This window comes from Mastigoproctus giganteus, chromosome 13 (assembly GCF_048544385.1).
Source record: "Mastigoproctus giganteus isolate SK-2022 chromosome 13, ASM4854438v1, whole genome shotgun sequence".
NCBI classification, from domain to species: Eukaryota; Metazoa; Arthropoda; class Arachnida; order Uropygi; family Thelyphonidae; genus Mastigoproctus; species Mastigoproctus giganteus.
In genome coordinates, this window is record NC_143587.1 from 61,132,806 (window position 1) to 61,159,325 (window position 26,520).

The 26,520-nt window shown below is 37.8% G+C and overlaps 1 protein-coding gene across 1 annotated transcript in view; it reads right to left on the reverse strand.

Moving 5' to 3' along the window:
• Positions 1-26,520, reverse strand: part of LOC150076107 (uncharacterized) — a 92,818-nt gene that overhangs the window by 8,189 nt on the left and 58,109 nt on the right. Inside the window, exons 4-5 of the mRNA XM_090387668.1 lie at positions 21,427-21,544; positions 16,097-16,155 (exon numbers count right to left, since the gene is read on the reverse strand). Of these exons, the coding sequence (XP_090243794.1) occupies positions 16,097-16,155; positions 21,427-21,544 (177 nt within the window). The remainder of the gene's footprint in view (positions 1-16,096; positions 16,156-21,426; positions 21,545-26,520) is intronic.

Genomic DNA, 26,520 nt, shown 5'->3' on the forward strand with positions numbered 1-26,520 from the left:
GAGATGTGCTATTTATATGATGTGATTATAGTCAGAGGATGGGACTGGGGCAGAGGTTAAACCAAAAGTTGTTGGATTTTTGGCAGTTTTGTCAGCTAGTTCATTCCCCTTTATCCTTGAATGTGCAGGGATCCAGCAAAAGGTCACTGATTGGTGACTTTTTTCAATTTTCAATAGAAGACTTCTGATTTATTTAACACAGGGTGAATCTTGTAAGAAGAGTGTTGTACTGCTGTAACTGAGCTGAGCGAGTCTGTGTATACTACATATTTTACAGGAGGGTAGTGATTCAGGTTTTCTAAGGCCAATTTTATTGCATGGAGTTCTGCTGATTGTAGAAGGAAAACTGCTGCTGCTCCAATGGCTGAATGTGATTTGGAGATCAGTATATATATTGGCAAAAAATCAGCATATTTTTGAATATGGCTTGCATGGAGTTGTTTCACATTGTTTATCGGTAGATGATTCTTTCCCCACTTGTGAAGATAAATATTGCAGGTTAGTTGCAGAGGGGCAGTCCACAGTGGTTGAGAGTAATTTATTACTTGTTGCCTGTTGACAATAGGAACATTCCAACTCTGTGTTAATTCAATAAGGCGTAAGCCTGCTGGTGTTATTTTAGTGGGATTGTTTCTATAGAGATTTTGCAGTGGTGGATTAAAGAGGTATGGCTCAATTGGATGCTGCCAGCAACTTTGTATTCAGGCTGCATACTTAAGAAGCAGCATTTTTCTGCAGAGGTAAGGAGGGGGCTCATTAGCTTCAATGTATAAACTATGGGTAGGAGATGTCCCGAAAGCATCAAGTGCAATCTGCAACGCATTATGCTGTATAGGATCTAGCCATCATAGTGTACTCTTATGGGCAGAATTATAAAGTGGAACACCATAATCCAATCGGGATCTGTTCAATGCTCTATATAAGCGCAGCCTTTGATGCCGTGTCGATTCCGGCCTTGCTCCTCCTACTTAAGGAGAATTTTCACATTCGAGGTGATATGCTGTGCTTTTTGGAATCACTTCTCAGTCACAGAATACTTATTCTCCATCGGCAGCAACATACCCTATCCTGCGACATTACTGCTGGAGTACCGCAGGGGGGTGTCCTGTCTGGTGTCCTGTTCACAGCCATCATCGTGCCCATTATTGCCTCAACGAATGGTCTCCTATGCTATGCCGATGACTTCAAACTGCTGACTCCAATTAACCCTGGCGACAACCCCGCCCAGCTCAGCAACAAGATCAATTCCCAACTTAAGGATCTAGAATTGTACCTGGCAAACTTCAATCTAAAAATTAACCCTCTGAAGTCTGCTCAGGTTATATTCTCCCTTAAATCCATGCCGACAGTACTCAACGTTTCACTCGCAGGGGTACGAATACCAAACGTACCCTCGCACACAGACCTTGGCGTTCTGTTCGACCAAAAGATGTCCTTTGTCAACCAGATCGACAAACTCAGTACCAGATTTTCTCGTCTACGGTGGATCTCAAAGCAGCAGCTGCTACACGTCCGACATCCTGCCACTGTTAAAAGGTTCATCACCTCCACCGTCTACCCTGCCATTCTCTATGGTGCAGAAATATGGGCCTCTGCTGCACATACAAACCTTAAGCGGGTGTACACTGCTGAATACTGGCTACTGAAATGGGCGAATAACAAGCTTCGGCTACCTCTCGCTACCACAACTACCATGATGGCACAAGCACTCGACATCCCGAGGTTGAAGTTCCTGATCGTTGAAAAGAGGCTAGTCTTCACAGCCAAACTCATCTCAGGCCAAATATCATCTCCAAATATTTGGAATGCTTGCTCTTGGAGGATTCCACAGCCAAGCCTAAGGTCGGTACCAGCACTTGTGGCTCACCACAACAGGCTTGTACTCACCGAAAGATTTCTGCCCAAGCAGATGCTCGCTGCCCTCAACCGTGTGGACGCTGACATCGACACCATAATAAGTAAAAAGAAGGACAGACACAACTTTATCAAAGCTCTTGAAACCTGAATCACTGCCAAGTTGTATTTGTTTTTCTTTATTTGTGTTCAGCTCCTTGTTTCTATGATGTATTTGTATTTCGTTTTGCATTTGTAATCTGTATTTTGTAGCCTTTTGTATGTGTTCGCTATATTTTGTAGCCATTCGAATTTGTACTTATGTTATCTATATGTGAACCCCTGGCGCTCGTCGCCGTGATGAGATATTGTGCTGTAATTCTACTTCACAATAAAGATTTATTTATAAGAACAACAAAGATGTACAGTCTGCTCCCCAAGACAAGGCAGATAAAGCTCTTAGTATGTTCGGCTTTTTGAGGCAGGAAGTACACACAAATTTAATGTGCTCGTGGAAATTTAATTTCCTGTCAAGGATTAATCCCAAGAATCTGATGTTGTTAGTCACTGGAATGGTAAAGTTTGACATCTGAAGTTCAGGATCTGTATGCATTTTCCATTAATTACAAAAGTGGATTGCAACAGTTTTCTACTGTGATAGATGATAGTCATTTAACCCTGCCCACCTTTGGACTTTATTCAGGGATATCTGCAGTTGCTGTTCTTGCCATTCTCAGAACGTATGAGAATGGCAAGAAATAGTGAGATCATCAGCATAAAGGTAGGTCTGAACAGTATTTGGAAGTTCTTTTGTGATGGAATCTATTTATTTTAAGGGCAAAAAGGGTTGCGCTCACTACAGACTCTTGTGGCACTCTTTCTTCCTGTAAAAATGTCGTAAAAAGCAAGTTGTAGTATCGAACGATTCTGGAGAAAGTTCCTGATGAATATAGGAAGATTGCCTCATAGACCAAGTGCATGGAGGTCACTGAGAATGCCATGACGCCAGGTAGTATCAAATGCCTTCTCTATGTCTATGGAAATCATAAAAGATGTTCATTTTTTACAAACGCATTATGAATTGCAGACTCAGCTTTGATCATGAGATCTAAGGAGGGCCTGTTTTTTCGAAAGCCATGCTGATTATTACTAATTAGTTGTTGCGTTTCGATAATCCAAACAAGATGATTATGGATCATTTTTTCAAGTAATTTATGGAGGCAACTGGATAGGGAAATAGGACTACAACCGTTGGGACTGGTAGGATCTTTTCCAGGTTTCGAAAAGGCAAGAACTGTGGCATGAAGCCAAGGGCTGGGATAAATGTTTTCCATAAATATTCGGTTATAGTAGACCAGCAGTATTTGTAAATTTTTGTCACTAAGGTTCTGTAACGTGATATAAAATATTCCATCTGGTCCAGCGGCACTGTTGCATGTCGTTTTAACGTCATGGAGAAGTTCAGAAAATTGAAGAGGCTGGTTATAAGGAAGGAAAACTGAGGTTCGAAAGTTGATGGCTTCGTTGTTCAGTCTTGGTCTTTATTTTCTGAAAATCCGGAGAATAAGTTGATGCCACTGAAACTTGGGCAAAGGTTTTGCCCAAGGCATTTGCTACATCCTCAGGAGCAGAGAGTTCTTGCCCATTCCATGAAAGTGGTGAAGGGGTAGTTGGAAATTTGCCTGATTTTCTTCCATATTAACCTGGAGTTAGTGTTTCTATTTATGGTAGATGCAAACCGAATCCAAGAATTCTTCTTGGTTTGTCTTTGAATGAGATGTGCTTTTGCCCTTGGCTTCTTGTAGTTAATAAGATTAGCTGTGGTTGGGGATCTACGAAATAAATTCCATGCTTTATTTTTTAACTTCTTTGTATTTGTGCATTCCTCATTCCACCAATAGTTAAGGTGCTGTCGGGACTGGGGGTTCGACAATGGAATTGAACATTTAGCTGCAGACAGTAGGTGTGAAGTGATATAATCTGTGGCTTCATCTATTAATTGTGTTCCTATAAATTTCTCATCCAGGGTGACAGCTGACTGAAATTTGACCCAGTTGGCTTGAGAGAACTTTCATTTCCTGCAGGATTGGGCTAATGGTGGTTGTGCAATGAGCAGGTCACAAATAATTGGAAAATGGTCACTGCCCATGGGGTTGTCCATAACAGCCCATTCCATGATTGGAAACAGAATCAAATGTCATCCAGACATTTGTCCAGTAGGTAATTGTATGTGGGTAGACCTGTATTAAGAACTGTAAGGTTTTGCTTATCCAGAAACATTTCAATTAGTCAACCATGTCTATCTAATTTAGTCGATCCCCATAAGGGGTGGTGGCTATTGAAATCCCCCAAGAGGCAGACAGGTGATGGTAACTGTATTAGCAGATTTTCAAGATCTTGGTAAGAGAAGGTATGTCTTGGTGGGAGATAGATTGATACTAGTGTTAATGTAATCTGGGCTACCAAACGTACGGCAACAACTTAAATTTCAGTTTGTAGAACAATTTGCTTGGTTGGGCCACCAAGACAGCCACACCTCCACGGGCAGCATTTGAAGTATTACAATCTTGTCGATAGATAGAATAGCTCTTTATGGTGGCAGAAATTCGAGGAGTTATATATATTTACAGTAGACAAAAACCAACTAATTTAATTAAATCTTGAATATCGTTAAAGTTGCTACAAAATCCTCTACAATTCCATTGTAGAATATAAGGCATTATTGGTGTTTAGTAGAAGCTGTATCTGACTGTTTTTTTGATGTGACTGGTTTATGGCGTTCAGGCTTTGGTTTTGCTTTTTTGGAGAAGAATAGTCGACCAGTATCCATATCTTCTTCCGCATATATTTCTAAGATTGGGTCTTCCTGTTTGGATGAGTTAATTGTATCCATGGATGTGTCCTGAATATTCTTTTTTATGTTTGAGTCTTGGTTATTTGATATAGCATCAATCATTGGAGGAGGAGATTTCGCAGGTTGTTTGTTTGTTGTTGTTTTTTTTTTTTTTTTTTTTTTTTTAGGAGCATTAGTAACTAAGGCCATATTGCTCCGGGAATATGCGGTGGTCATTCCCTAACCTTTCCGCATCCTCCGTATTTGGTCGTGACGGGCTCGAACCCCGGTCTAATCAAGAAGCATGTGCTAGGCACTGCTGCTCCTTCCCACCTGGCTACGGAGGTGCGCCATTTCGCAGGTACTGTAAGAGCAGTATTGCTTGTCTGGTTCAAGTGCTTGGGGATATTGGACTGTTGCTGAGAGAGAACAGTCCAAGCCCAGTCAGAGATTGAAGGGAGGGGACCGTAACATCAGTTTGGGTAGCCACTGATTGATATTTTTGCACCACACTGGAGTATGTACATTTAGAAATAATGGGGGCAATTAATTTCCTTGCTTCTTGACAGCTTACTTTATTTTCGATCTTGTATTTTACAATTTTCTTTTCAGTTTTCGATTTGTCACATATCCTAGAATACGCAGGATGGTTGCCTTTACAGTTAGGGCAGGTCATTTCTGTTGCCGAACAATCACTTGGAGTGTGATTGGAGGACCCACAGTTGGAACAAACTAGGTTTCTTCTGCATGTCGTTTGAGAGTGGCCATATTTTTGGCACCTATAACATCTCCATGGATTAGGTATGTAGGGTCGAATGCGGCAAAGAAGATAACCTGCTTTTATGGAAGAAGGTAGGTTTGGGGTATTAAAAGTGAGTATAATATTCCTTGTAGGTGTGAGTGTATTGTCCTTTTTAATCACAATTCTTTTTACTGCAATTACATTTTGCTCCTGAAGCTCTTGACTTATCTCCTCCTCCTCCTCCAAGACATTCAATAGGTCCCAGCTGGATATAACACCCTTAGATGTGTTTAGGGTACCACGGGGCAAAACTTTTACTGAAATTCCAGCAAAATTTGTAACTTTCAGTAGATGCTCTGAATGTTTCCTGCTGATTGTTTCTACTAGTAGGTCCCCTGATTGCAGCCACTTGACTGTTTTAGGAGATCATGCAAGACTTTCAAGGTGTTTCTAGATAAGAAGTGGAGACAATTTGGTGAGAGGCTGATCTGTAAGGGAGTGCATTATGAGAAATGCAGGAAAATCAATGGTTGAGAAGTTAGTCTTAAACCTCTTGGGTTGAGACATGTCATGTTTAGTTTTTGTCTGGCCAAGAGCTTGTCGGCTCTAGAGGAGGAAACTTATTGTGTTCCATAATTGCTCCTTTTGGTCCTTGGCAGATTAACTGTTCTGCCAAGGTTTCTGGCTCTGCCACAGGGAGGCAGGAGCAGTGCCTGGTGTGACCAAGCGAGAAGTAGTACTTGTTAGTAATAAAAATATAAGAAATAAAGAAAGGTGGCTTTCCTTTCTTGCTCTGTACAAGTACTTTTTTTAACAAGAGCTGTTATTAAATAAATAACTTTTTTAAGTACAGGAATGTAAAAGAACTATGAATAACTTTTTGGAAAATCGCACTTTAAGTGCAGAGAAATCGCTTAGTCACAATCGCCTGGCACCAGGGCCATTGGAACTAATGACATTAAGAGTAAGAAATCTGCAGATTTACCCAACAAGTACAGGTCAATGTTGAAAAAAAGTCACGAGTTAGGGTTGAATGTGAAAGTGTCGATAGGAAGGAGTATAAGATGAGAGCCTTGTCTATCAATTCAGCCGTGGAGAGATTGCGCAAGGCTCAAGGGGTATAATTTTTTTCAGCCTGGTCTGTGCTTGTTGACAGGAGAGACTACTTCTACAGGGATGGGGTACACTTAAAAAGAAAGGTTGCAAGAATATCTGTTGATGCTACAAGGCAGTGTTAGGTGGGTCAGAAAACTGCTAGCTTGAGGGGGGGGAAAACACAGACAAAGGTCAACAGTGGCCGCAGGCAGAGGCAAAAGTGATTCGTGCACTGCTTCTATTAGAATGAGCAGCAGCCTGGAAAGCAAGGCAATGGAGATTTCCAGGACTGCTGGGAGTCAAAGTGGAACAAGTAAATACATGGGTTGTGTTAGGGTGACTAAGAGTAAAAACAGGTGCATGTACACCAACGCTAGGAGTATAGTTAATAAACTTGATGAGCTTGAAGTGCTAGTCAAGACATCAAAGGCAGATATTGTTGGGATATCAGAGACATGATGTCACACAGACATAAGCAGTGCAGAATTGGAATTTGGGGAGTACAATGTGTATAGAAAGGATAGACAGCAGGGCCACCCCAACTCTGTGTTCAAGTGTGCAAGGAACAAGGGCAGCCAAAATGATGAAGAATCTAAGCATAATTTGAATAAAGAAAATACAAATAAAGAAATTCTTGTCACAATAAACTTTTTAAAAATGATTAGATAATGAACCTGTAACTTTTTTGATTCTTCATTCATATATTAATAGTTGTTGAGGGCCTATTATAAAGTATTACCTTGTTTAACAATAGGGATGCATTCACTTAGACAATTGGATAAAATTTAGGGGAATTACACGTTCATACCTAGTCGCCACCAACTAAAAACTTTTGTCAGTTACATTACAGCGAGTATCCTTTACAGAGGTAGTGAACTGAAATTTAACATTTAATAGTTTTATTTTAAAGTGCAGAGTATTACATAAGAATATTAAAAATTAAATGTAATAAATATTATCAGCATTAAGTTTATTATAAATTATCTATTTAATTCAACGGGAGAAGGGTTAAGTGCATTTATTTTAAACAAATTTAATGAATTAGGCCTTGATATTATATTATATTATATATATATATATATATATATATATATATATATATATTTTTTTTTTTTTATGTAAACCCAAAACACGAGAGGTATTAGAACCTATAGTACTTAGTACCGTGCTTGGATTGGAGGTTGAGAAGACGAAAGAAGATATTTGTTGACACTGGACTTGAACTTCTGTAGACTGCAATTTTCAGGAAATACAGTAAGTCCTCGTATAGCACGATAGTTGTGTTCCTAGAAAGCCTCGTGCAATGCAAAATCATGCATAAACAACAGGCCCTATGGAAAAATTGGGTTCGGTGCTGATCACCCAAGATTGAACACACATTTGTAACCAAAACATTATCAAACACAATAAATAATCATAATAAAATACTTACGTATTTTATTACAACTATTACGTAATAAAATATTGCCACTGCTTTTGCTTCTATCGTAAGCAAACTTGTTCTTTGTTTGATTTTCTATCCAAACAGATGACAGCGGTTCCATCTCTTCCAATTCTTTTTATCTTGATCTAATGGATTTTATTACACTTTGAGTTGTTCCTGCTATGAAAGTTGTTTTTATTTTCTCTGCATTCATTCTAATTCTCAGTGTTGCCTCATTTAGCACGTGCAATATCACATGGTCTTTCATTTCGCTCAAAGTGTTTCACAATTTCATATTTTTTCCCTATCGACAAAGGCGGACTGTAAGGACTGTTTCCCCAGTAAGGCCAGTAAGCCATACTGGGGAAACTCTGGTGGGCTGGAGGCCAGTGTGATTTTGGCCATAAACGCTAGTAAGAGGCCGCTACAGATTTTCCTGGATATGAATTTTTGACCCACTCCGACTCTGTCTATCAATATTGCTTTTCTTTTTCTTTCTGAATCTGTAGTGTCTTCACCAGGACATTTCCTTTTCACATCTTTTAAGTATTTTACTCATTTTTAGGGAATAGAGTACAATTACAAAATGAGGAGGCACGCTTGATACACACAAACAAAGCTGCACATGTGTAGCAACTGAATAAACAACACCGTAAAAGCAGAGACACTATTGACAACTCACTAGCTCACATTTTACTAAAGCACATTTCTGGGGATTACTACATAATACAATAAAAACAATTTACAGTTGCATTCCTGCTAGTGGAATCTGTTATAAATGGGTAGTAAACTCGATCTAATTGCATTTGCGATAATACCGATAGCTGGAATTGTGTCGGTTTTTACATTATTATGGTGAAATGTGTTTCCCCTTCACTGATATAAAAAACATAAATACATTTTCAGAATCTTCTCTTCATTCCTATCGTGTTGCGTTCAGTTGGGGTGATTCCGCATTCGATTGCTATTTCTTGTAAACGCAGGCGAATCGTGCATAAGAGATTCCAGTTCGTGCTATACACGATATCGTTCCCCTATTTATAAATCATGTATGATCAAATTCATGTAGTGTAAACACGTGTTATACAAGGACTGACTATATGTATGAAGGAAGGTTGTTCTAGAAAACAGCAGTTGAATGAATAAACGAGGAAGATGAAAAGTTGGTTCTGTGAGTTGAAGTTGGACAGTAAATGGATGTTGACTGGTGGCGGCACGTGTTCAGACTGTTTTGAAAGAGAGAGCGGGAATTATAGAAGCCAATTCAGAAGAACAGTGCCCATGGAAATATCTGTAGAAGAGGCATGCAGCAGAAACAGTACGTTTATCAAACAGCAAGTGGAAAGACTCTGTTAGAGATGAATCGATAATTAACTTAACTGCCCTCTTCTGAATGGAATCAAGAAGCCTCAGTGAGGTTTTGGGGAACAACCCAGATGTGGGAACAATATTCCATGGTAGGGCAGATTTGCGATTTGTAAAGAGTGAACAGCTGTTTGCAAGAAAAGTAATGCCGAGAGCGAAAGAGAAAACCAAGTTTTTTAGATGCAAAGGAAGCAATATTTGTAATGTGCTTGGGCCAAGAGAGATTAGAAGTCAGGGTAATCCCCAAAAGAGACATCATTTTGCCTAGAAATCAGAGTGTCACCAAAGATAAGCATAGGAGCAGAAGAATCCTTTTTGCAATATATAAGACAAGACTGAGTTTTAGAAGGATTGAAATCAACTAAGTTGTCTTTGCCCCACTGGAGAATTACCTGGAGATCGGTATTTAAGGAATTGGTATCAGATTTTCAACACGTTGAAGCTGATTGAGAAGGACAAGGTTTCTCAAAATGGAAAGTGGAATGCAATGTGCTATCATCGGCAAAACTATGGATAGGATTTTCAGTTAATGGAAGAAGGTCATTAATATACAAGAGGAAAAGAGTGGGAGAAAGAACTGAACCTTGGGAGCACAGGCGCTAATGGAGAAGTTAGAAGACAGAGAGCCATTGACCATCACTCTCAGTGAGAAAACTGGATAACCAATTACAAAAAACAGTTGGCAAAACATAAGATGGAAGCTTGTTTAGACCTTTATGCCAAACACGATCGAAAGCCTTTGAGATGTTAAGAGCAACTGCTTGTGTTTCACCGAACGTTTCCAATGAATTAGTCTAGAAATGTGCTTTAGTAAAATGTGAGCCAGCGAGGTGTTCATAGTGTCTCTGCTTTCGCTGTTGTTTATTCAGTTGCTACACGAACGCAGCTTTGTTTATGTGTATCAAATGTGCCTCCTCATTTTGTAATTGTGCTTTATTTCCTAAAAATGGGCAAAATACTTAAGACTTTCAGAGAGAAAAAGAAAAGCAATATCGATAAATAGAGGCGGACTGGATCAAAAATTCTTACCTGGGAAAATTTATAGTGGCCTCATACTAGTGCTTATGGCCAAAATCACACCAGCCTCCGGCCCACCGGGGTTTCCCCGGTAAGGCTTATGGCCAGTCCGCCTCTGTCAATAGAGAAAAAATATGAAATTGTGAAACGCTTTAAGCGAAATGAAAGACCATGTGATATTACACGTGCTACAGGCCTAAATGAGGCAACACCAAGAATTACAAAGAATACAGAGAAAATAATTTCACAGCAGGAACAAATCAAAAGTGTAATTAAAATCCATTAGATTAAAACACAAAGAATTGGAAGAGATGAAACGGCTGTCATCTGTTTGGATAGAAAATCAAACAAAAAACAAATTTGCTTACGATAGAAGCAAAAGCAGTAGCAATATTTTATTACGTAATATAATACATATTTTATTATGATTATTTATCATGTTTGGTAATGTTTTCGTTACAAATGTGTGTTCAATCCTGGGTGGTCAGCATCTAACCCCATTTTTCCCATAGGGCCTGCTGTTTATATTGCATGATTTTGCATTGCACGAGGGTTTCTAGGAACACAACTATTGTGCTATACAAGTACTGGCTGTACTAGATACAATAAATTCTCTTAAAGACAGGTTTGATTTATTAAGAACACATAGTGATATGATTTCAATTTTTTATATGACATGCATAATTTGAAAAAGATTTGCAAAATAAATTAACAGATGATATCAAGAACGAAAAGGATATCGATGCCATTGACACGACCGACGAATTAAAATTACTTAAAAATATTTTAAAACCGGATTTGAGAGTAACAGAAGTATTAGAGTATATTTTTGAAAACAATTTATGCACCACTTTTCCAAACATATTGGTTGCTCTAAGAATACTTCTTACATTGCCAGTGATTGTAGCTACTGCAGAAAGATCATTTTCCAAATTAAAAATTATCTTAGTAGTACAATGTCCCAAGACAGAGTGGATAATTTAGAACTAGCTCAATAGAACACGATTTGGCTGAAGTTTAGATATCCACAATGGAATAAAAAAAATTTTCAGAACTGAAAGCCCGAAAAGTTCAATTTATTTTATAAGGTAAATAGGTAATAACACATGAATTAAACTTTATACATGTAATTATGTTTAGTTATAAATAAAGGTTATTATTATAATTATTATATATAATAATATTTTATTATTATGTACGTATTATTTATTTTTATGTATGTATTGTGTTTATGTATTTTTATACTAATTATTATTAATATCTGTTTTCACAATTTTTTTTCAAAACAAAGTGATATTATTTAAAACATACAAATCAAATTTCGATAGAATTTATTCCACAAAGCTGTCTTAATTTTATGTTACCTTTTCATGTTCAAAAATGTGTAGCATGAATAAAGCATGATAAGGAAATAAAATAAAAATATAAATATTATTTATAAATTCTAATATCAATAAAATATTATTACAAAAAATGTTATTTATTTGGGGGGGAGGGCGATTACAATGTTCCAGGGTGGCATATTTTTCCTTTGAACATGGGTGGCCAATATATACGGCGTAGCCTGATAGACAGGACAGGAAGGGAGGAGGGGTTATGCTGTTAATTAAGAAACACAAAATCTAAGTGCATAGATTGATGTTGGTGGACAATGCAGTGTTGAGTCTGTTTGGTGTGACATAAGCACTGAGAAAGCAAAAATGAGAGTAGGTGTGTGTTATAGGCCTAATTAATCTGATAAGTATAATGAGCAATTGTGCAGAGAAATAGAGTGGGCCAGTAAATCAGAATGTCTTATGTGGGATTTTAACTTTCCACATATCCACTGGAACTTGTAGGTTGGTCACTTGCACACTAGCAAGACTTTTGTGGATTTATTGGATAACTGTTTTCTACAGAAGCATGTTCGAGAGGCAACCACAGAGAGTAATACTCTTCATCTGATTATCAGCAGAGATTATTCATGTATTACGAATTTGCAAATAAAGGAACCACTGGGTGACAGTGATCACAATGTACTGATGTGGGAATTACTTAAAGATGTAACTACCATCAAGACTAAAGAGAAGGGCTTTTGTTTTCGTAAAGGTGACTACAGGGGTCTCCGACAGTTTTTAAATTCTGTACAGTGGAATCAACTGATGATGTTACCAACATTGAATTCTAAATGGGAGGCTTTCAGGGGCTTAATTTTGGAGGCTACTAGGCTTTTCATTCCAACTAAGAATTACTGTTCAAGGTTTAGGTTAACGAGGCTCGTAGCAGAGAAGAAAAATGTATGGGATACATATAAAGTATCAAGTGATACAGAAGCCTATGGCAGGTATAAGCTAGTCTGTAATCAAGTCACAAAGGAGGTTAGGCAGGTGAAGGCAGATTACGAGATCTCTTTGGCAAAGGATGCAAAGAAAAACATCAAAGAGTTCTTTGCTTACGTAAACTCTAGAAGGAAATGGATGAATCAGATTGGACCACTTAACATAGATGGATTGACTATTGAGGATCATGCTTAGGTAGCTGATAAACTGAATGAGTATTTTCATCTACATTCACACACAAGGAGTTATTCAATGAGGGAAGTGCCAGAAGTTTATCAAAAACTCTAACAGGGAGCTAAGTGATTTTGTAATAACTGAGAGGATAGTGGAGGAGAAATTGTCGAAGTTAAACATAAAAAAGGCACCTGGGTTGGACGGGATCTATCCAGTTATATTAAAGTATGCAGCAAAGGAAGTAAGCAAACCCTTAGCCACAATTATGAGAGCTTCCTTGGACTCAGGGGAGGTCCCTATGGACTGGAGGTGTGCAAATGTATCACCAATTCACAAAGTGGGTTCAAAAGGTGACGCAAGTAACTATAGACCTCTTAGTTTAACTTGTGTTCCGGAGAAAATAATGGAATCACTGGCTAAAGAAGCATTGCAGGATCATCTAGACAAGACTACAGTAATAGTTAAGACACAGCAGGGGTTTGTTAAAGGGAGATCTTGTCTGACCAATTTGATTGGATATTATGATGTGGTCACAAAGGAACCAAATGCCAAAAATAATTTTGATATATACTTGGATTTCAGGAAAGCTTTTGATACTGTTGCACATGGAAGACTGCTGTACAAATTGGAGAGATATGGCATTAAGGGTAAGTTGCTACAATGGATAAAGGGATGGTTGAGTGGGAGACGACAGAGAGTAGTAATCAACGGACATTGCTCTTCGTGGTCAAATGTTATTAGTGGAGTTCCCCAGGGTTCGGTGTTGGGCCCATGTTGTTTTGTATATTTATCAATGATATTGATGAAGCTTTATCAGGTTTAATGTCCAACTTTGCATGTCATACAAAGGTTGGCAGAGTTTTTAATGACAGTAAACACAATATGCTACTCCAACTGGATCTAGATAAGTTGGACAAATGGGCTGAGAAGTGGCAACTGAAGTTTAACGTTGACAAATGCAAAGTACTGCATATGGGTAGCAATAACCGAAGAAAAACGTACCAACTGTGTGGTACTACACTCAGGGAAGTGGAAAGTGAAAAAGACCTGGGGGTAATTGTGCAGTTAAATATGAAGTTCGCTGAGCAGTGCAGACGGGCTGCCAGGGCAGGTTATGGAGTCTTGTCAATGATATATAGGAATTTTGCTAGCAGGGACAGGGAGGCGATTATCCCGTTATACAAGGCAATAGTCAAGCCACACCTAGAGTACTGTGTACGGGTCTGGAGGCCTCATTTTAAGAAGGATGTAGAGTTGTTAGAACAAGTACAACGAAGGGCAACAAGATTGGTGAGAGGAACAAAGGGGTGCTCTTACCAAGAAAGGCTTAAGTTCTGCAAACTGCAGCACTTGGAGAATAGGCACCTGCGAGGTGATCTGATTGAGGTATAAGGCCTTGAAGGGGATGAGCAAGCTGAATTCTGATGGGATTGTACCTCTTGCTCAGAATCCCATCAGATATTCCTTAACCCATTCAAGACCTTATACACCTCAATCAGATCACCTCGCAGGTGCCTAGTCTCCAGATGCTACAATTTTCAGAACTTAAGCCTTTTTTTGGTAAGAGGACCCCTTCGTCCCCTGACCAATCTTGTTACCCTTCTTCGTACTCACTCAAGCAACTCTACATCCTTCCTAAAATGAGGCCTCCAGACCTGTACACATTACTCAAGGAGTGGCCTAACAACTGCCTTATACAAAGGAATAATCACCTCCTTTTCCCTAGTAACAAAATTCCTGTATATCATTGACAAAATCCCATGACCTGCTCTGGCTACCTGTCTGCGCTACTCAGAAAACATCATATCTGACAGCACAATTACTCCCAGGTCTTTTTCATTGTCTGAAATGTACCAACTGAACAGAATCAAGAAGCCTGAGAGAGGTTTTGGGGGCAGCACACAAGATGTGGGAACAATAGTACCACACAGTTGGTACATTTCTCTGGTGTTACTTCCACCCATATGCAGAACTTTGCATTTGTCAATGTTAAACTTCAGTTGCCATTTCTCAACCCATCTGCCCAACTTTTCTAGATCCTGTTGCAGCAGCATACTGTCATTACTGTTATTAACAACCCTGCCAACCTTTGTATCATCTGCAAACTTTGACATTAAGCTGGATATACCTTAATCAATATTATTCATAAGTATACAAAACAGCAATGGGCCCAAAACCGAACCCTGGGGGCCTCCACTAATAACATTAGTCCACGAAGAGCAGCATCAGTTGATTACCACTCTGTCTTCTCCCACTCAACCACCCTTTTATCCATTGTAGCAACGTGTCCTTAATACCATACTGCTCCTATTTGTACAGTAGTCTGTGCAACAGTATCAAAAGATTTCCTGAAATTCAAGTATATGATATCAAAATTATTTTTTGCATCTGGTTCCATTGTAAACACATCATAGTACCCAATCAAATTTGTCAGACAAGACTTTCCCTTAACAAACCCATGCTGTGTCTGAATTATTACTATTAATTCATCTAGACAATGCAGTCTTGTCTAGATGATTCTGCAATGCTTCTTTAACCAGTGACTATTATTTTTCCCAGAACAGAAGTTAAACTAACATGTCTGTAATTACTCAAGTTACCCTTTGATTCCCCTCTGTGAATTGGGGATATATTTTCACATCTCCAGTCCGTCGGGACTTCCCCCTGAGTCCAAGGATGCTCTCGTAATTATAGCTAACTGTTTGCTTACTTCCTTACAACAATGGTTTCATCATTGTTGGTGGTGTCATCAATTTCCATGTCTGCGGTTAAAGTATTCCGCAAGTTAGGGTTTCTCGGACTCCCAGTATCTGAATGTGATGGAGTAATAGTTAGTGATACCGTGATTGGGGTATTATTGGCTTGATCTCTGACATGTTCTTTAGAGGACTGCTGCAGACTCTCCAGAATAGTCCAAGCCCAGTCATCAATGTATGTAGTTGATGGTATGGATACTTCAGTTTGAGTTCCTTCCGTTATATATTTTTGTGTTGCTGCTGCATATGTGTGATTTGGTTACAATGAGTAAAACTTGTTTCCTTGCTTTTTGGTAAGTCACTTTGTGTTCTATTTTATACTTTTATATTGTCTTTCCTGTTTTCCAGATTTTACAGACTTTTGAGTAAGCTGGATGGCTAACCTTCTTAAAACAGAAAAGAGCATATATTTTTATTTGCTACATATACAAAGTTGTCAAATTTTGAAATGAGTATTTTTAATAGCCACAAACATAAGTTTGTTAAAAGAAAACAACCACTGGAAACTTATCAGTTACCGGATATGAGGTTTTAACTTACCAGATAAGAGCTAATACTTGGCATAGTGCACACACTGAAGTGAGAAAAGTACTTTTCAACTAGGAAAAAAAAAATAATAATAATAAAGTAGGAATAAAATTAACACACAAAAATTCAAGCAAAATATTTAATTTTAACTATATAGCTGCTAAAATCTTAATTATGCAGTTCTTTTAAGTGTCTGTCTTTCCAATTACTGAAACTGAGTTTTATATGGATTTCTAAAGAATTTAAACACAGATTTACAATTTTTCTTGATTGAAAATTTTAATTTTTTTAAGGCACTATTTTCAGCAAGAAATATGGTGGCCTAACCACATTTCTTGGTTACTATCATATTTGGTAAAATTCCCGAAATTTTTTAGTTTATTACTCAATAAAATAAAAAATTTCTATATAATTTTACATGGGGTTTAGTGTTATTCATTTAAAATTTTATATACTGAAGCATACAGTGCCTTTTCTAAACCCAAAAACAAACTCGGGAATATGCTTGTGGTTTATGAGTTTTCTGGTTTGTGGCAACTGAACTGGTACATCACAAATAATGACATCTTTAACTGAAGATAAAGTTCTAAAAGCAATATTCATAAATGATTTTGGTAGCAAGCCAGAGAAATTAATGAATCTTGAATTTAGCATTTGTCCATTTGCCTCTCTAATCTTGAAAATAGTTCATTTGGATAAAAAATGTAATGTCAAGAAATATTACGAAATCAATAAAAAATGATAATGCAATATAGAAACTTAATTCGTTTCACAGACACAGTTTTTTCACATCTCATCTTTGAAGAAGAACCCCACAATTACAACTTTCCCTTAACAAACCCATGCTGTGTCTGAATTATTACTATTAATTCATCTAGACAATGCAGTCTTGTCTAGATGATTCTGCAATGCTTCTTTAACCAGTGACTATTATTTTTCCCAGAACAGAAGTTAAACTAACATGTCTGTAATTACTCAAGTTACCCTTTGATCCCCCTCTGTGAATTGGGGATATATTTGCACATCTCCAGTCCATCGGGACTGGAGATGTGCAAATATATCACCAAAAATACCTCATATCATTTTAAAAATTGTTAGAGATAAGATTTTTTTTTGATTTTTTTGGTCTAATGCTGTATAAGTTAGCTTCCTTGCATTATTTACCATTATTAATACTAATAATATCGTCAGCAGCAATAAATATTTATATATAAAAATGCTTATTCAGAAGGACAAATAAGTCAAATGTTAAATTTCAAAAGGCTTGGTCTCCAAAAAATATGCTACAGATAATATGAGGAAGTGTTCCAATAAATAAAGTTGGGTCTTCATTTTTCAGGAACCTAAGTACCAATCACACATAATTAGAGTAGCACTGATACAAATCTTCAGACTTTTACCTAATTTATTTTTAATTATCATTATTCTCTTTTTTGATGTAAAGACACAAACTGCCAATATATCATGTAAAGGGCAAATAATGGCATCATTTTTGTTACATCTCATTGTGAATGCTTCACAAACAAATTGCCTATTATTTCAGTACCTTGAATAAATTGTTCATCTAGTAAATTTCCTTTGTATAGTCTGACGCTTTCAGCCCCAAGCCCTTTATAATACGTACTTTCCTATCGCATACCATCTGGCATCTCTCATATTGTGGAGTTAAACTTCATAACTTGGTTGTCACTCATTGTATCACTGGAGTATCTACCCACCCACCAATGAAAGGCCAACAAGCTTTGGAACAGTGCCATCTGAGTGGAGATATCTGCCAAGAATAAGTAATATTAATCTTCTCTACTGGGGAAGTATTGCTTATTCAAGGTAGTGCAATAACAGGCAACTCATTGTGAAGGGGTTCACAATATGAGATGTAAAACAAATTATGCCATTTCACCTATTTCGGTAATTTACTATGAACTAAAATGATGCTTTGCACTAACTTGTTCATCTAATAAACTAGATTATTACTGGTACCAGCATGTTGGAGAAAAAATTAGGGGCAAGAATATTCTTGAACTCGCCATTACTCACGTCAAGAACCAGATAATATCACAAAGCTACAGGAACCACTGCCAGGTAATAATTAATCACACAGTCGTTAGCTGGAAGATGAAGTAAAATGATGCAGTAGTCAAAAGTAAAGGCACAGGTTTTAATTTCAGTAGGGATGGGGGACTACAATTGTTTACGGGGCTATATGACCAATTAATTAGGCGAATTGCAGAGCGAGGGCAAATACATCTAAATTGTGGAATACCTTTAAATCAAAAATCACAGAAGCCACGAATGCAATACATACCATTAATATTTCAGAAGGATGTCAAAATGGATGAATACAGAGCTGACTGGTCTAACACAGCAGAAAAATATAGCATGGGATAGTTACAGAGCAATGAAAAAGTATTGAAGTATAAACAGCTACAAGGCTGAATGGGTATTTTGTATATACATTCACACATAAAGAATTCTTTAGGGAGGCAGATTCCAGAAGTTTATCAAGCTCTAACAGAGTGCTGAATGATTTTCTCATAACTAAGAGGAAAGCAGAAGAGAAATTGTTGAAGTTAAGCATAAAAAAGGGACATGGGATGGATGGAATCGATCCAATCATATTAAAGCAAGCAGCAAAGGAGGTAAGTCCCTGTGGACTGCAGATGTGTGAATATAACCCCAATTCACAAAGGGGGATCAAAGGATGACATGAGTAATTACAGACCTGTTAGCCTAGCTTCTGTTTCAGGGAAAATAATAGGGCCACTATTTAATGAAGTAATGCAGGGCAATCTAGACAGGAGAGATTATACTTTAGTCATGTCATGGGTTTTTCAAGGGGTGATCTTGTCTGACCAATTTGATTGGACACTATGCTGCAGTGACAAAGGAACTGGATGCAAAAAATAATTTTTATATTATATACTTAGATTTCAGGAATGCTTTTGATACTGTTGCATATAAAAGACTGCTGTACAAATTGGAGCAGTGTGGCATTAAGGGAAAGTTGCTGCATGGATAAAGGGATAGTTGAGTGGGAGAAGAGAGAGTGGTTAGCAATGGACACTGTTCTTTGTGACTAATGTTATTGGTGGAGTCTCCCAGGGTTCAGTGCTGGGCCCACTGCTGTTTTCAACATTTATTAATGATATTGATGAAAGTATATTAGGATTAATTTCTAAGTTTGCAGATGATACAAAGGTTGGTTGGGTGATTAATGACAGTAACAGGGTAAACTGCTGCAACAAGATCTAAACAAATTACACCCATGGGCTGAGAAATGGTAATTGAATTTAGAGTTTAATATTGACAAATGTAAGGTACTGCATATATGGGTAGCAGTAATCCAGAGTAATGTACCAATTGTGTGGCACTACACTCAAGGTAATGGAAAATGAAAAGGACCTAGGAGTAATTGTGCAGTCTGATATGCAGGTAGGCAGCCAGCACAGCTCACAAGGTTTTGTCAATGATATACAGGAATGGAATTTTGATAGCAGGGATAAGGAAGTGATCAACACATTGTATAAGGTCAGGCCACATCTTGAGTATTGCATACAGGTCTGGAGGCATCATTTTAGGAAGGATGTAGAGCTGCTGGAATGGGCACAGAGAAGGGAAACAAGATTGGTGAGGAGAACAAAGGAGTACTCTTACCAAGAAAGGCTTTAGTTCTGCAAATTGCAGCAACTGGAGACTGGGCACCTGTGAGGTGATCTGACTGAGGTGTTTATGCCTTTGATTGGCTTGAGCAAACTCAATACTGACGGGATTCTTCCTCTTGCTCAGACTATACACATGAGGATAGTTGCAGAATAGACATGTGGAAGTTTTCCCTCAGCCAATGGGTGGTCGATTGCAGGGTCAAGCTTCCATCCATTGTTGTGGAATTGGGCAGTGTGAATAAATTCAAGGAAGAACTAGACAAACTATTGGAGGGGATATATAGGTGAAATGGGATTCTTTTTTGTTTGGCTAATGCTCTATACTCTATAAGCTTGTTTTTTTTTTTTGCATTACTTGCCACTATTAATACTAAATGTTAACTGGCTAAATGTTAGTAGCAGTTAATTTTTATTTTTTAACAATAATTTTAGCAGCACGTATTTACTACCATTAGATGTAAGTTAACTTTTGTTAAACAGGTTTAATTTTGGGGTTACTATCTATCTGGTTAGAATGATCATCTAACAACATAGCATTTATTATATTCAAAGAAAACTTGAATTCCACATTATCTCCTAGATATCTCTCTCTCTTACATATTAGGAAGTGTAAGCAAAATTCCTGTCAAAGAAATCAGTTAAAATTTTGGTTCTGACAGGGAAATTATTTCAAATGTTCTTGGCACTGATGGCATGAGACTTGACAGGTGCCTCTCAATAAAACTTTTATTGCAATAATTTCTGAATTTTTTTTTTTTTTTTTTTTTTCATAGAATAGTTAAACAAAAGCACCTATCAGGTGTCACACCTGATAGGTGCATATTCATGCAATTCTTATTTGCATGAAGATCAGCATGGGAACAGATAGGTGGCAATACTGCCATGAAGTTTAAAATTACGTCTGTTTAAAGCTGAGGTTTACTTGCCTTTCCGCTTTCACTAGTTAAGTAAATATCTGTCTCACATGAGTTGTTTTTGAAAAAGTTATTTTTTTGTATAAATAAAGATGTGGATATTCTGTACTCTGTGAGAAGTAAGATGTGTATCAAATTTCATACACTGAAGTGTACTAAATTTGAAATAAATTTTGAACAAAAAATTGAAAATGAAGAATAGTATCTATATATATTTATATATATAGATACTATTCTTCATTTTTTTTTAATATATATATATTTTTTAATTATTCATGTGCATAATAAGCAGAAATATACACACATGTGCACATTTAAAATTTTGCACACTTAATGGGCTTTTCAACTGGAAAAAGGACCAAATTCAGATTTCTGTCTAAATTTTATTTTTCAGATTTGATTTATTTTTTGAAGTATAAAAAACAGAATTTTTTAAATTATAAATGTTTTATTAAAAAATAAAAAGTTACATACAATAAGTATTGCAATCCATTAAGAAAAAATGAAATATTGGTATTCTCCAAGTAGAATTAAAACCCCACCAAAAAGTTTAATTGAAACGAAAGAAAATTTACACTTGTCTAGTGCCATGCCACTGTGCAATAGATTTTGCACCACCACAGCTGGGGTAAATAATGCATTTTATAAAAGAAAACACCAGTTAAATGTATACATATACTTTAAAGAAGAACTGTCATTAATACTGTGCATCAGAAACAAAGGTTTCTTTGTAATTTAATAATAGAAAAAGCATCAATGTACCTACCCATAATGCTGAATATAAAGTAGTCAACATTGTTCCAAAGTAAATAATGGTAAATGGCATACGTTCCTTAGAACACAAATGCTTCAAATGATAGCAAGGTCCCCAAAGAAGGGCAAAGCTGAAAAGGTAGAGAAAGTCCATTACATTTTTTCGGCATCAGAAACTAAGATTTTACTAATACATAAGTGTAAAAAAAAAAAAAAAAAAAGTTGCTAGACAGAAAGCAAAATGATACCACTCATTAATACAAAATTCATCTACTAAATGGCTTAGCATTAGTAGAGGCACATAATGCAAGAAAGAAAGCTTTACAGCATCAGCCAAAAAAAAACAAAACCCCGATTTTACTGATTCATTCATTCCAAATGTTTGTCTAGTTCTGCCTTGAATTTATTTTTAAGTTGTCAACTTCCACAACAACAGGTGGAAATTTGTTCCAGCAATCAACTACCCGCTGGCTAAAGGAAACTTGCACACATCTATTCTATAACTGTCTTTCCTCAGTTTGAATCTATGCCCCGTCCAGTTTGTAATAGGAGCAAGAGGAAGAATCCCATCAGCACGGAGACTGCTCAATCCATTCAAGGCCTTATACACATCAATCAGATTGCTTCACAGATGCCTAATCTGGAGAAGCTGCAATTTGCAGACCTTAAGCCTTTCTTCATAAGAGCACTCCTTAGTTTCCTTCATCAACCTTGTTGCCCTTTTCTGAACTTGTTAAAATGAGGCTTCCATACATGTACACAGTACTCAAGGTGTGGCCTAAACATTGCCTTATACAAGGGGTTATTCCCTTACCAACCACATAGTTGGTACATTTCTCTGGGGTTATTGCTACCCATTGGCAGTACTTTGCATTTGTCAATGTTAAACTTCAGTTGCCACTTCTCAGCCCATCTACCCAACTTTTCCAGATCCTGTTGCAGCAGCATACTGTCATTAACAACCCTGCCAACCTTTGTATCATCTGCAAACTTTGACATTAAGCTTGATATACCTTAATTAATATCATTGATAAATATACAAAACAACAATGGGCCCAACACTGAACCTTGAGGGCCACCACTAATAACATTAGTCATGTAGAGCAGTACCCATTGATCACCACTCTGTCTTCTTCCACTCAACCATCCTTTTATTCATTGTAGCAACTTGCTCTTAATGCCATACTGCTCCAATTTGTACAGTAGTCTTCCATGTGCAACAGTATCAAAAGCTTTCCTGAAATCCAAGTACTGTATATGATATCAAAACTATATTTTGTATCCAGTTCCTTTGCGACCACATCATAGTATCCAATCAAATTGGTCAGACAAGACTTCCCCTTGACAAACCCATGCTGTCTGAATTATTACTGCTGTCTTGTCTAAATGATCTTGCAATGCTTCTTTAACCAGTGACTCCTTTATTTTCCCTGGAACAGAAGTCAAACTAACAGGTCTGTAATTATTCAAGGAGGAGTAATTACAGGTCTGTAATTACTCCTCCTTGAATAACTCCTCGTGTGAATGTAGATGCCAAATACTCATACAGTTTGTTAGCTATCTGAGAATGATCATCTACAGTCAAACCATTGATATCAAGTGGACCAATCTGATTTATCCCTTCCTTTTAGAGTTTATATAAGTAAAGAAGTCTTTGCTGTTTTTCTTTGCATCCTTTGCCAAAGATTTTTCATAATCTGCCTTCGCTTGCCTAACCTCTTTTGTGACTTGATTACAGACTAGCTTGTATCTACCATAGGCTTCTGTGTTGCCTGACAATTTATGTGCATCCCATGCATTTTTCTTCTATGCCACGAGTCTCATTAGTTCATCTGACATCCATTTGGGCCTGAACCTAGAGTAGAAATATACTTACAGTGAAATATGCTGAATCATTTTCCTTTTAATTATGATTTTAATATCAATGAGTTCTGGGTATGTGACTCAGAAGTGATGCACTGTTAATAAGGCCTCTGTTTGTGTTTTTTTAGAAAATTAACTTTAAAGGAAAAAATGACCCTGTTTATACTGTGGCATAAACACTAGGTAAAAAGAATTTACAATTAATAAATTTGACAATGAATACAATCATTAAACATATTTAGCAGTCACACAAGCTTGAACCATGGTCCAATCCAACTCGTTTTCATTACTGTGCCTGGCACATGACACTCAGCTATGTTGGCAATAAGTACATATGCATCAAGTTTCATTTAAAACTAAGAAAAGGAAACATATACGCCATTAAAACTTGCTTTCGGAGAAGACACAGTGAGTAGAACTCAAATATTTGAATGGAGTTCAAAAAAAAATTCAAATGCTGCAATACCTTCTTTGAATGTTCAGGAGGTCCATCCTCAAAAATTAAAATGCTACAACAATTAAAGAATTTAACATAAGCAAGCATTACATTATCTAAAATTTGGCAAATGAGACAGTATCATATTTAATTCATGTCACAGTATTTTGATGAAAGACTGGAACATGCAATGGATTCCTACCAAATTCATGCCTTCTTTGCTGACTGATACAAAAGCAAAATTAATGTGTTAAAAGTCAATGTGTTTTAGGACCTTCACGACACATTTTTGATAGATTCGCAATTTTTCTAAAGTTACCACATATGATGAAACATGAGTTTATGGGTACCCGGGGTGGATGGGATCAATCCAGTTATATTAAAGAAGGCAACAAAGGAAGTAAGCAAAACTTTAGTCATAATTATGAGAGCTTCTTTGGACTCAGGGGATGTACCCATTGACTGGAGATGTGCAAATGTGATCCCAATTCACAAAGCAGGAGGATCACAGGGCGACACAAGTAATTATAGACCTGTTAGTTTAGTCTTGCCTAACCAATTTGATTGAATACTATGATGTGGTCACAAAGGAACTGGATGCAGGGAATAACTTTGATATCATATATTTGGATCTTAGAAAGGCTTTTGATACTGTTGCACATGGAAGACTGCTGCACAAATTGGAGCAGTGTGGCGCTGGAGGCAAACTGCTGCTATGGATAAAGGGATGGTTGAGTGGGAGAAGACAGAGAATAGTAATCAATGGACACTGCTCATCGTGGACTAATGTTATTAGTGGAGTCCCTCAGTGTTCAGTGTTGGGTCCATTGTTGTTTTCTGTATTTATAAATGATACTGATGATAGTACATCAAGCTTAATGTCCAAGTTTGCAGACGATACAAAGGTTGGCAGGGTTGTTAAGGGCACTAATGACAGTACGCTGCTGCAACAGGATCTAGAAAAGTTGAGTAGATGGGCTAAGAGGTGGCAAATGAAGTTTAACATTGACAAATGTAAAGTACTACATATGGGAAGCAGTAAACCCAGAGTGACATATCAACTCTGTGATACTACACTGACAGTGGTAGAGAACGAAAAGGACCTGGGGGGTAATTGTGCACGCAGATATGAAGTTTTCTGAGTAGTGCAGATGGTCTACAAGAGTAGCTCATAGTGTCTTGTCAATGATATACAGGAATTTTTCTAGCAGGGATAAGGAGGTGATTATCCCCTTGCATAAGGCAATGGTCAGGCCACACCTTGAGTACTGTATACAGGTCTGGAGGCCTTATTTTAAAAAGATGTTTGTTTGTTATTTGGAGCATTAGCAACTAAGGCCATATTGCTCCGGGATATGCGGTGGTCATTCCCTGACCTTTCCGCATCCTCTGTATTTGGTGGTGACGGGCTCGAACCCCGGTCTAATCAAGACGCGTGTGCTACAGACCGCTGCTCCTTCCCACCTGGCTACGGTGGCACCATTTTAAGAAGAATGTAGAGCTGTTGGAACGAGTACAGAGAAGGGCAACAAGATTAGTGAATGGAACAAAGGGTTGCTCTTATGAAGAAAGGCTTAAACTTTGAAAATTACAGTGTCTGGAAACTAGGCACCTGCAAGGTGATATGATTGAAGTGTATAAAGCCTTGAATGGTTTGAGCATGCTGATGGGATTCTGCCTCTTGCTCAGAATAATCACCTGAGAGGGCATAAATTCAAATTGAGGAAAGACAGATGTAGGATAGATGTGCGGAAGTTTGCCTTTAGCCAGCAGATAGTTGGTTGCTGGAACAGACTTCCATCCTTTGTTGTGGAAGTTAATAGCCTAAATAAATTTAAGGCTGAGCTGGACAGGTATTTGGAACAAACGGAGGGGTGAAATGGGAGCGGGTTTTTTTTTTTTTTAAAGGCTGATGCTGCATAAGCTTGCTTTCTTGCATCATATGCCTCTGCTAATGCTAAAACTTCAAAACAATATAATGCTATTTACAATACAGAGGTCTAAAATCACACACCCAAAAGTTACAAAGTTTGTTCCAATGAAGTATGCAGTGCAATTTGGTGCTCGAGTTTGTCACAGACATTCTCTCAGATATGCCAGACAAGCTGTACTTGCAACCTGGGAGTCTAAAACGCTGATGGAACTGTTATTCAAGTGACATTCAAGTCAGGCAGACCCAATTTTGGTGAAGTCCGGACCCTCTGCTTGCACCTTCGCGATAGTGGGACTGTTAGTAATCCTGGGTATAATCTCCAAGCACAAGCACACTGTGGGTGACCACCCAGGTGTGAACCAACGTAAGCAGGGGTCGAGGTGTGGCGCCCACACCACATGGAGGAATGCCGCCCCTCTGTGTTACCAGGCAATACTAGGTGGTAGATGACTCTCATCAACCAGTGCAATACCACCACTATGCTTATTGGAGGCTTGAAGTGGTGGAACCGTGTTTAGTCCCCAAAGCTAAGTTCCGATCAACCCTTCCCCATCTCTTCTATCATGCAGTATGACTGATGACTTTTGAGGTTATGATGAACATCATTGCGAGATCCAATCTTCCTTACATTTCGAGGGTACAGCTCTAAAACGGTGTTCACAGGCCGGCTGTTAGTTAGTACACCGAACCGAACCTATCGGTAACTCTCTAGGAGGCTTCCGGATCAGCTAGTGTATAATCTTGCTACCTCTACTCTGCCAGATAGTGACTGGAGAGAGTACGAGCAGTGTGTATGCAGGGGGCATTGTCGAAGCACGTTATGTCAAGGATCTGGGTATATTCTTATGTTCCACAGGCTTTCCCGTTATAGTGTG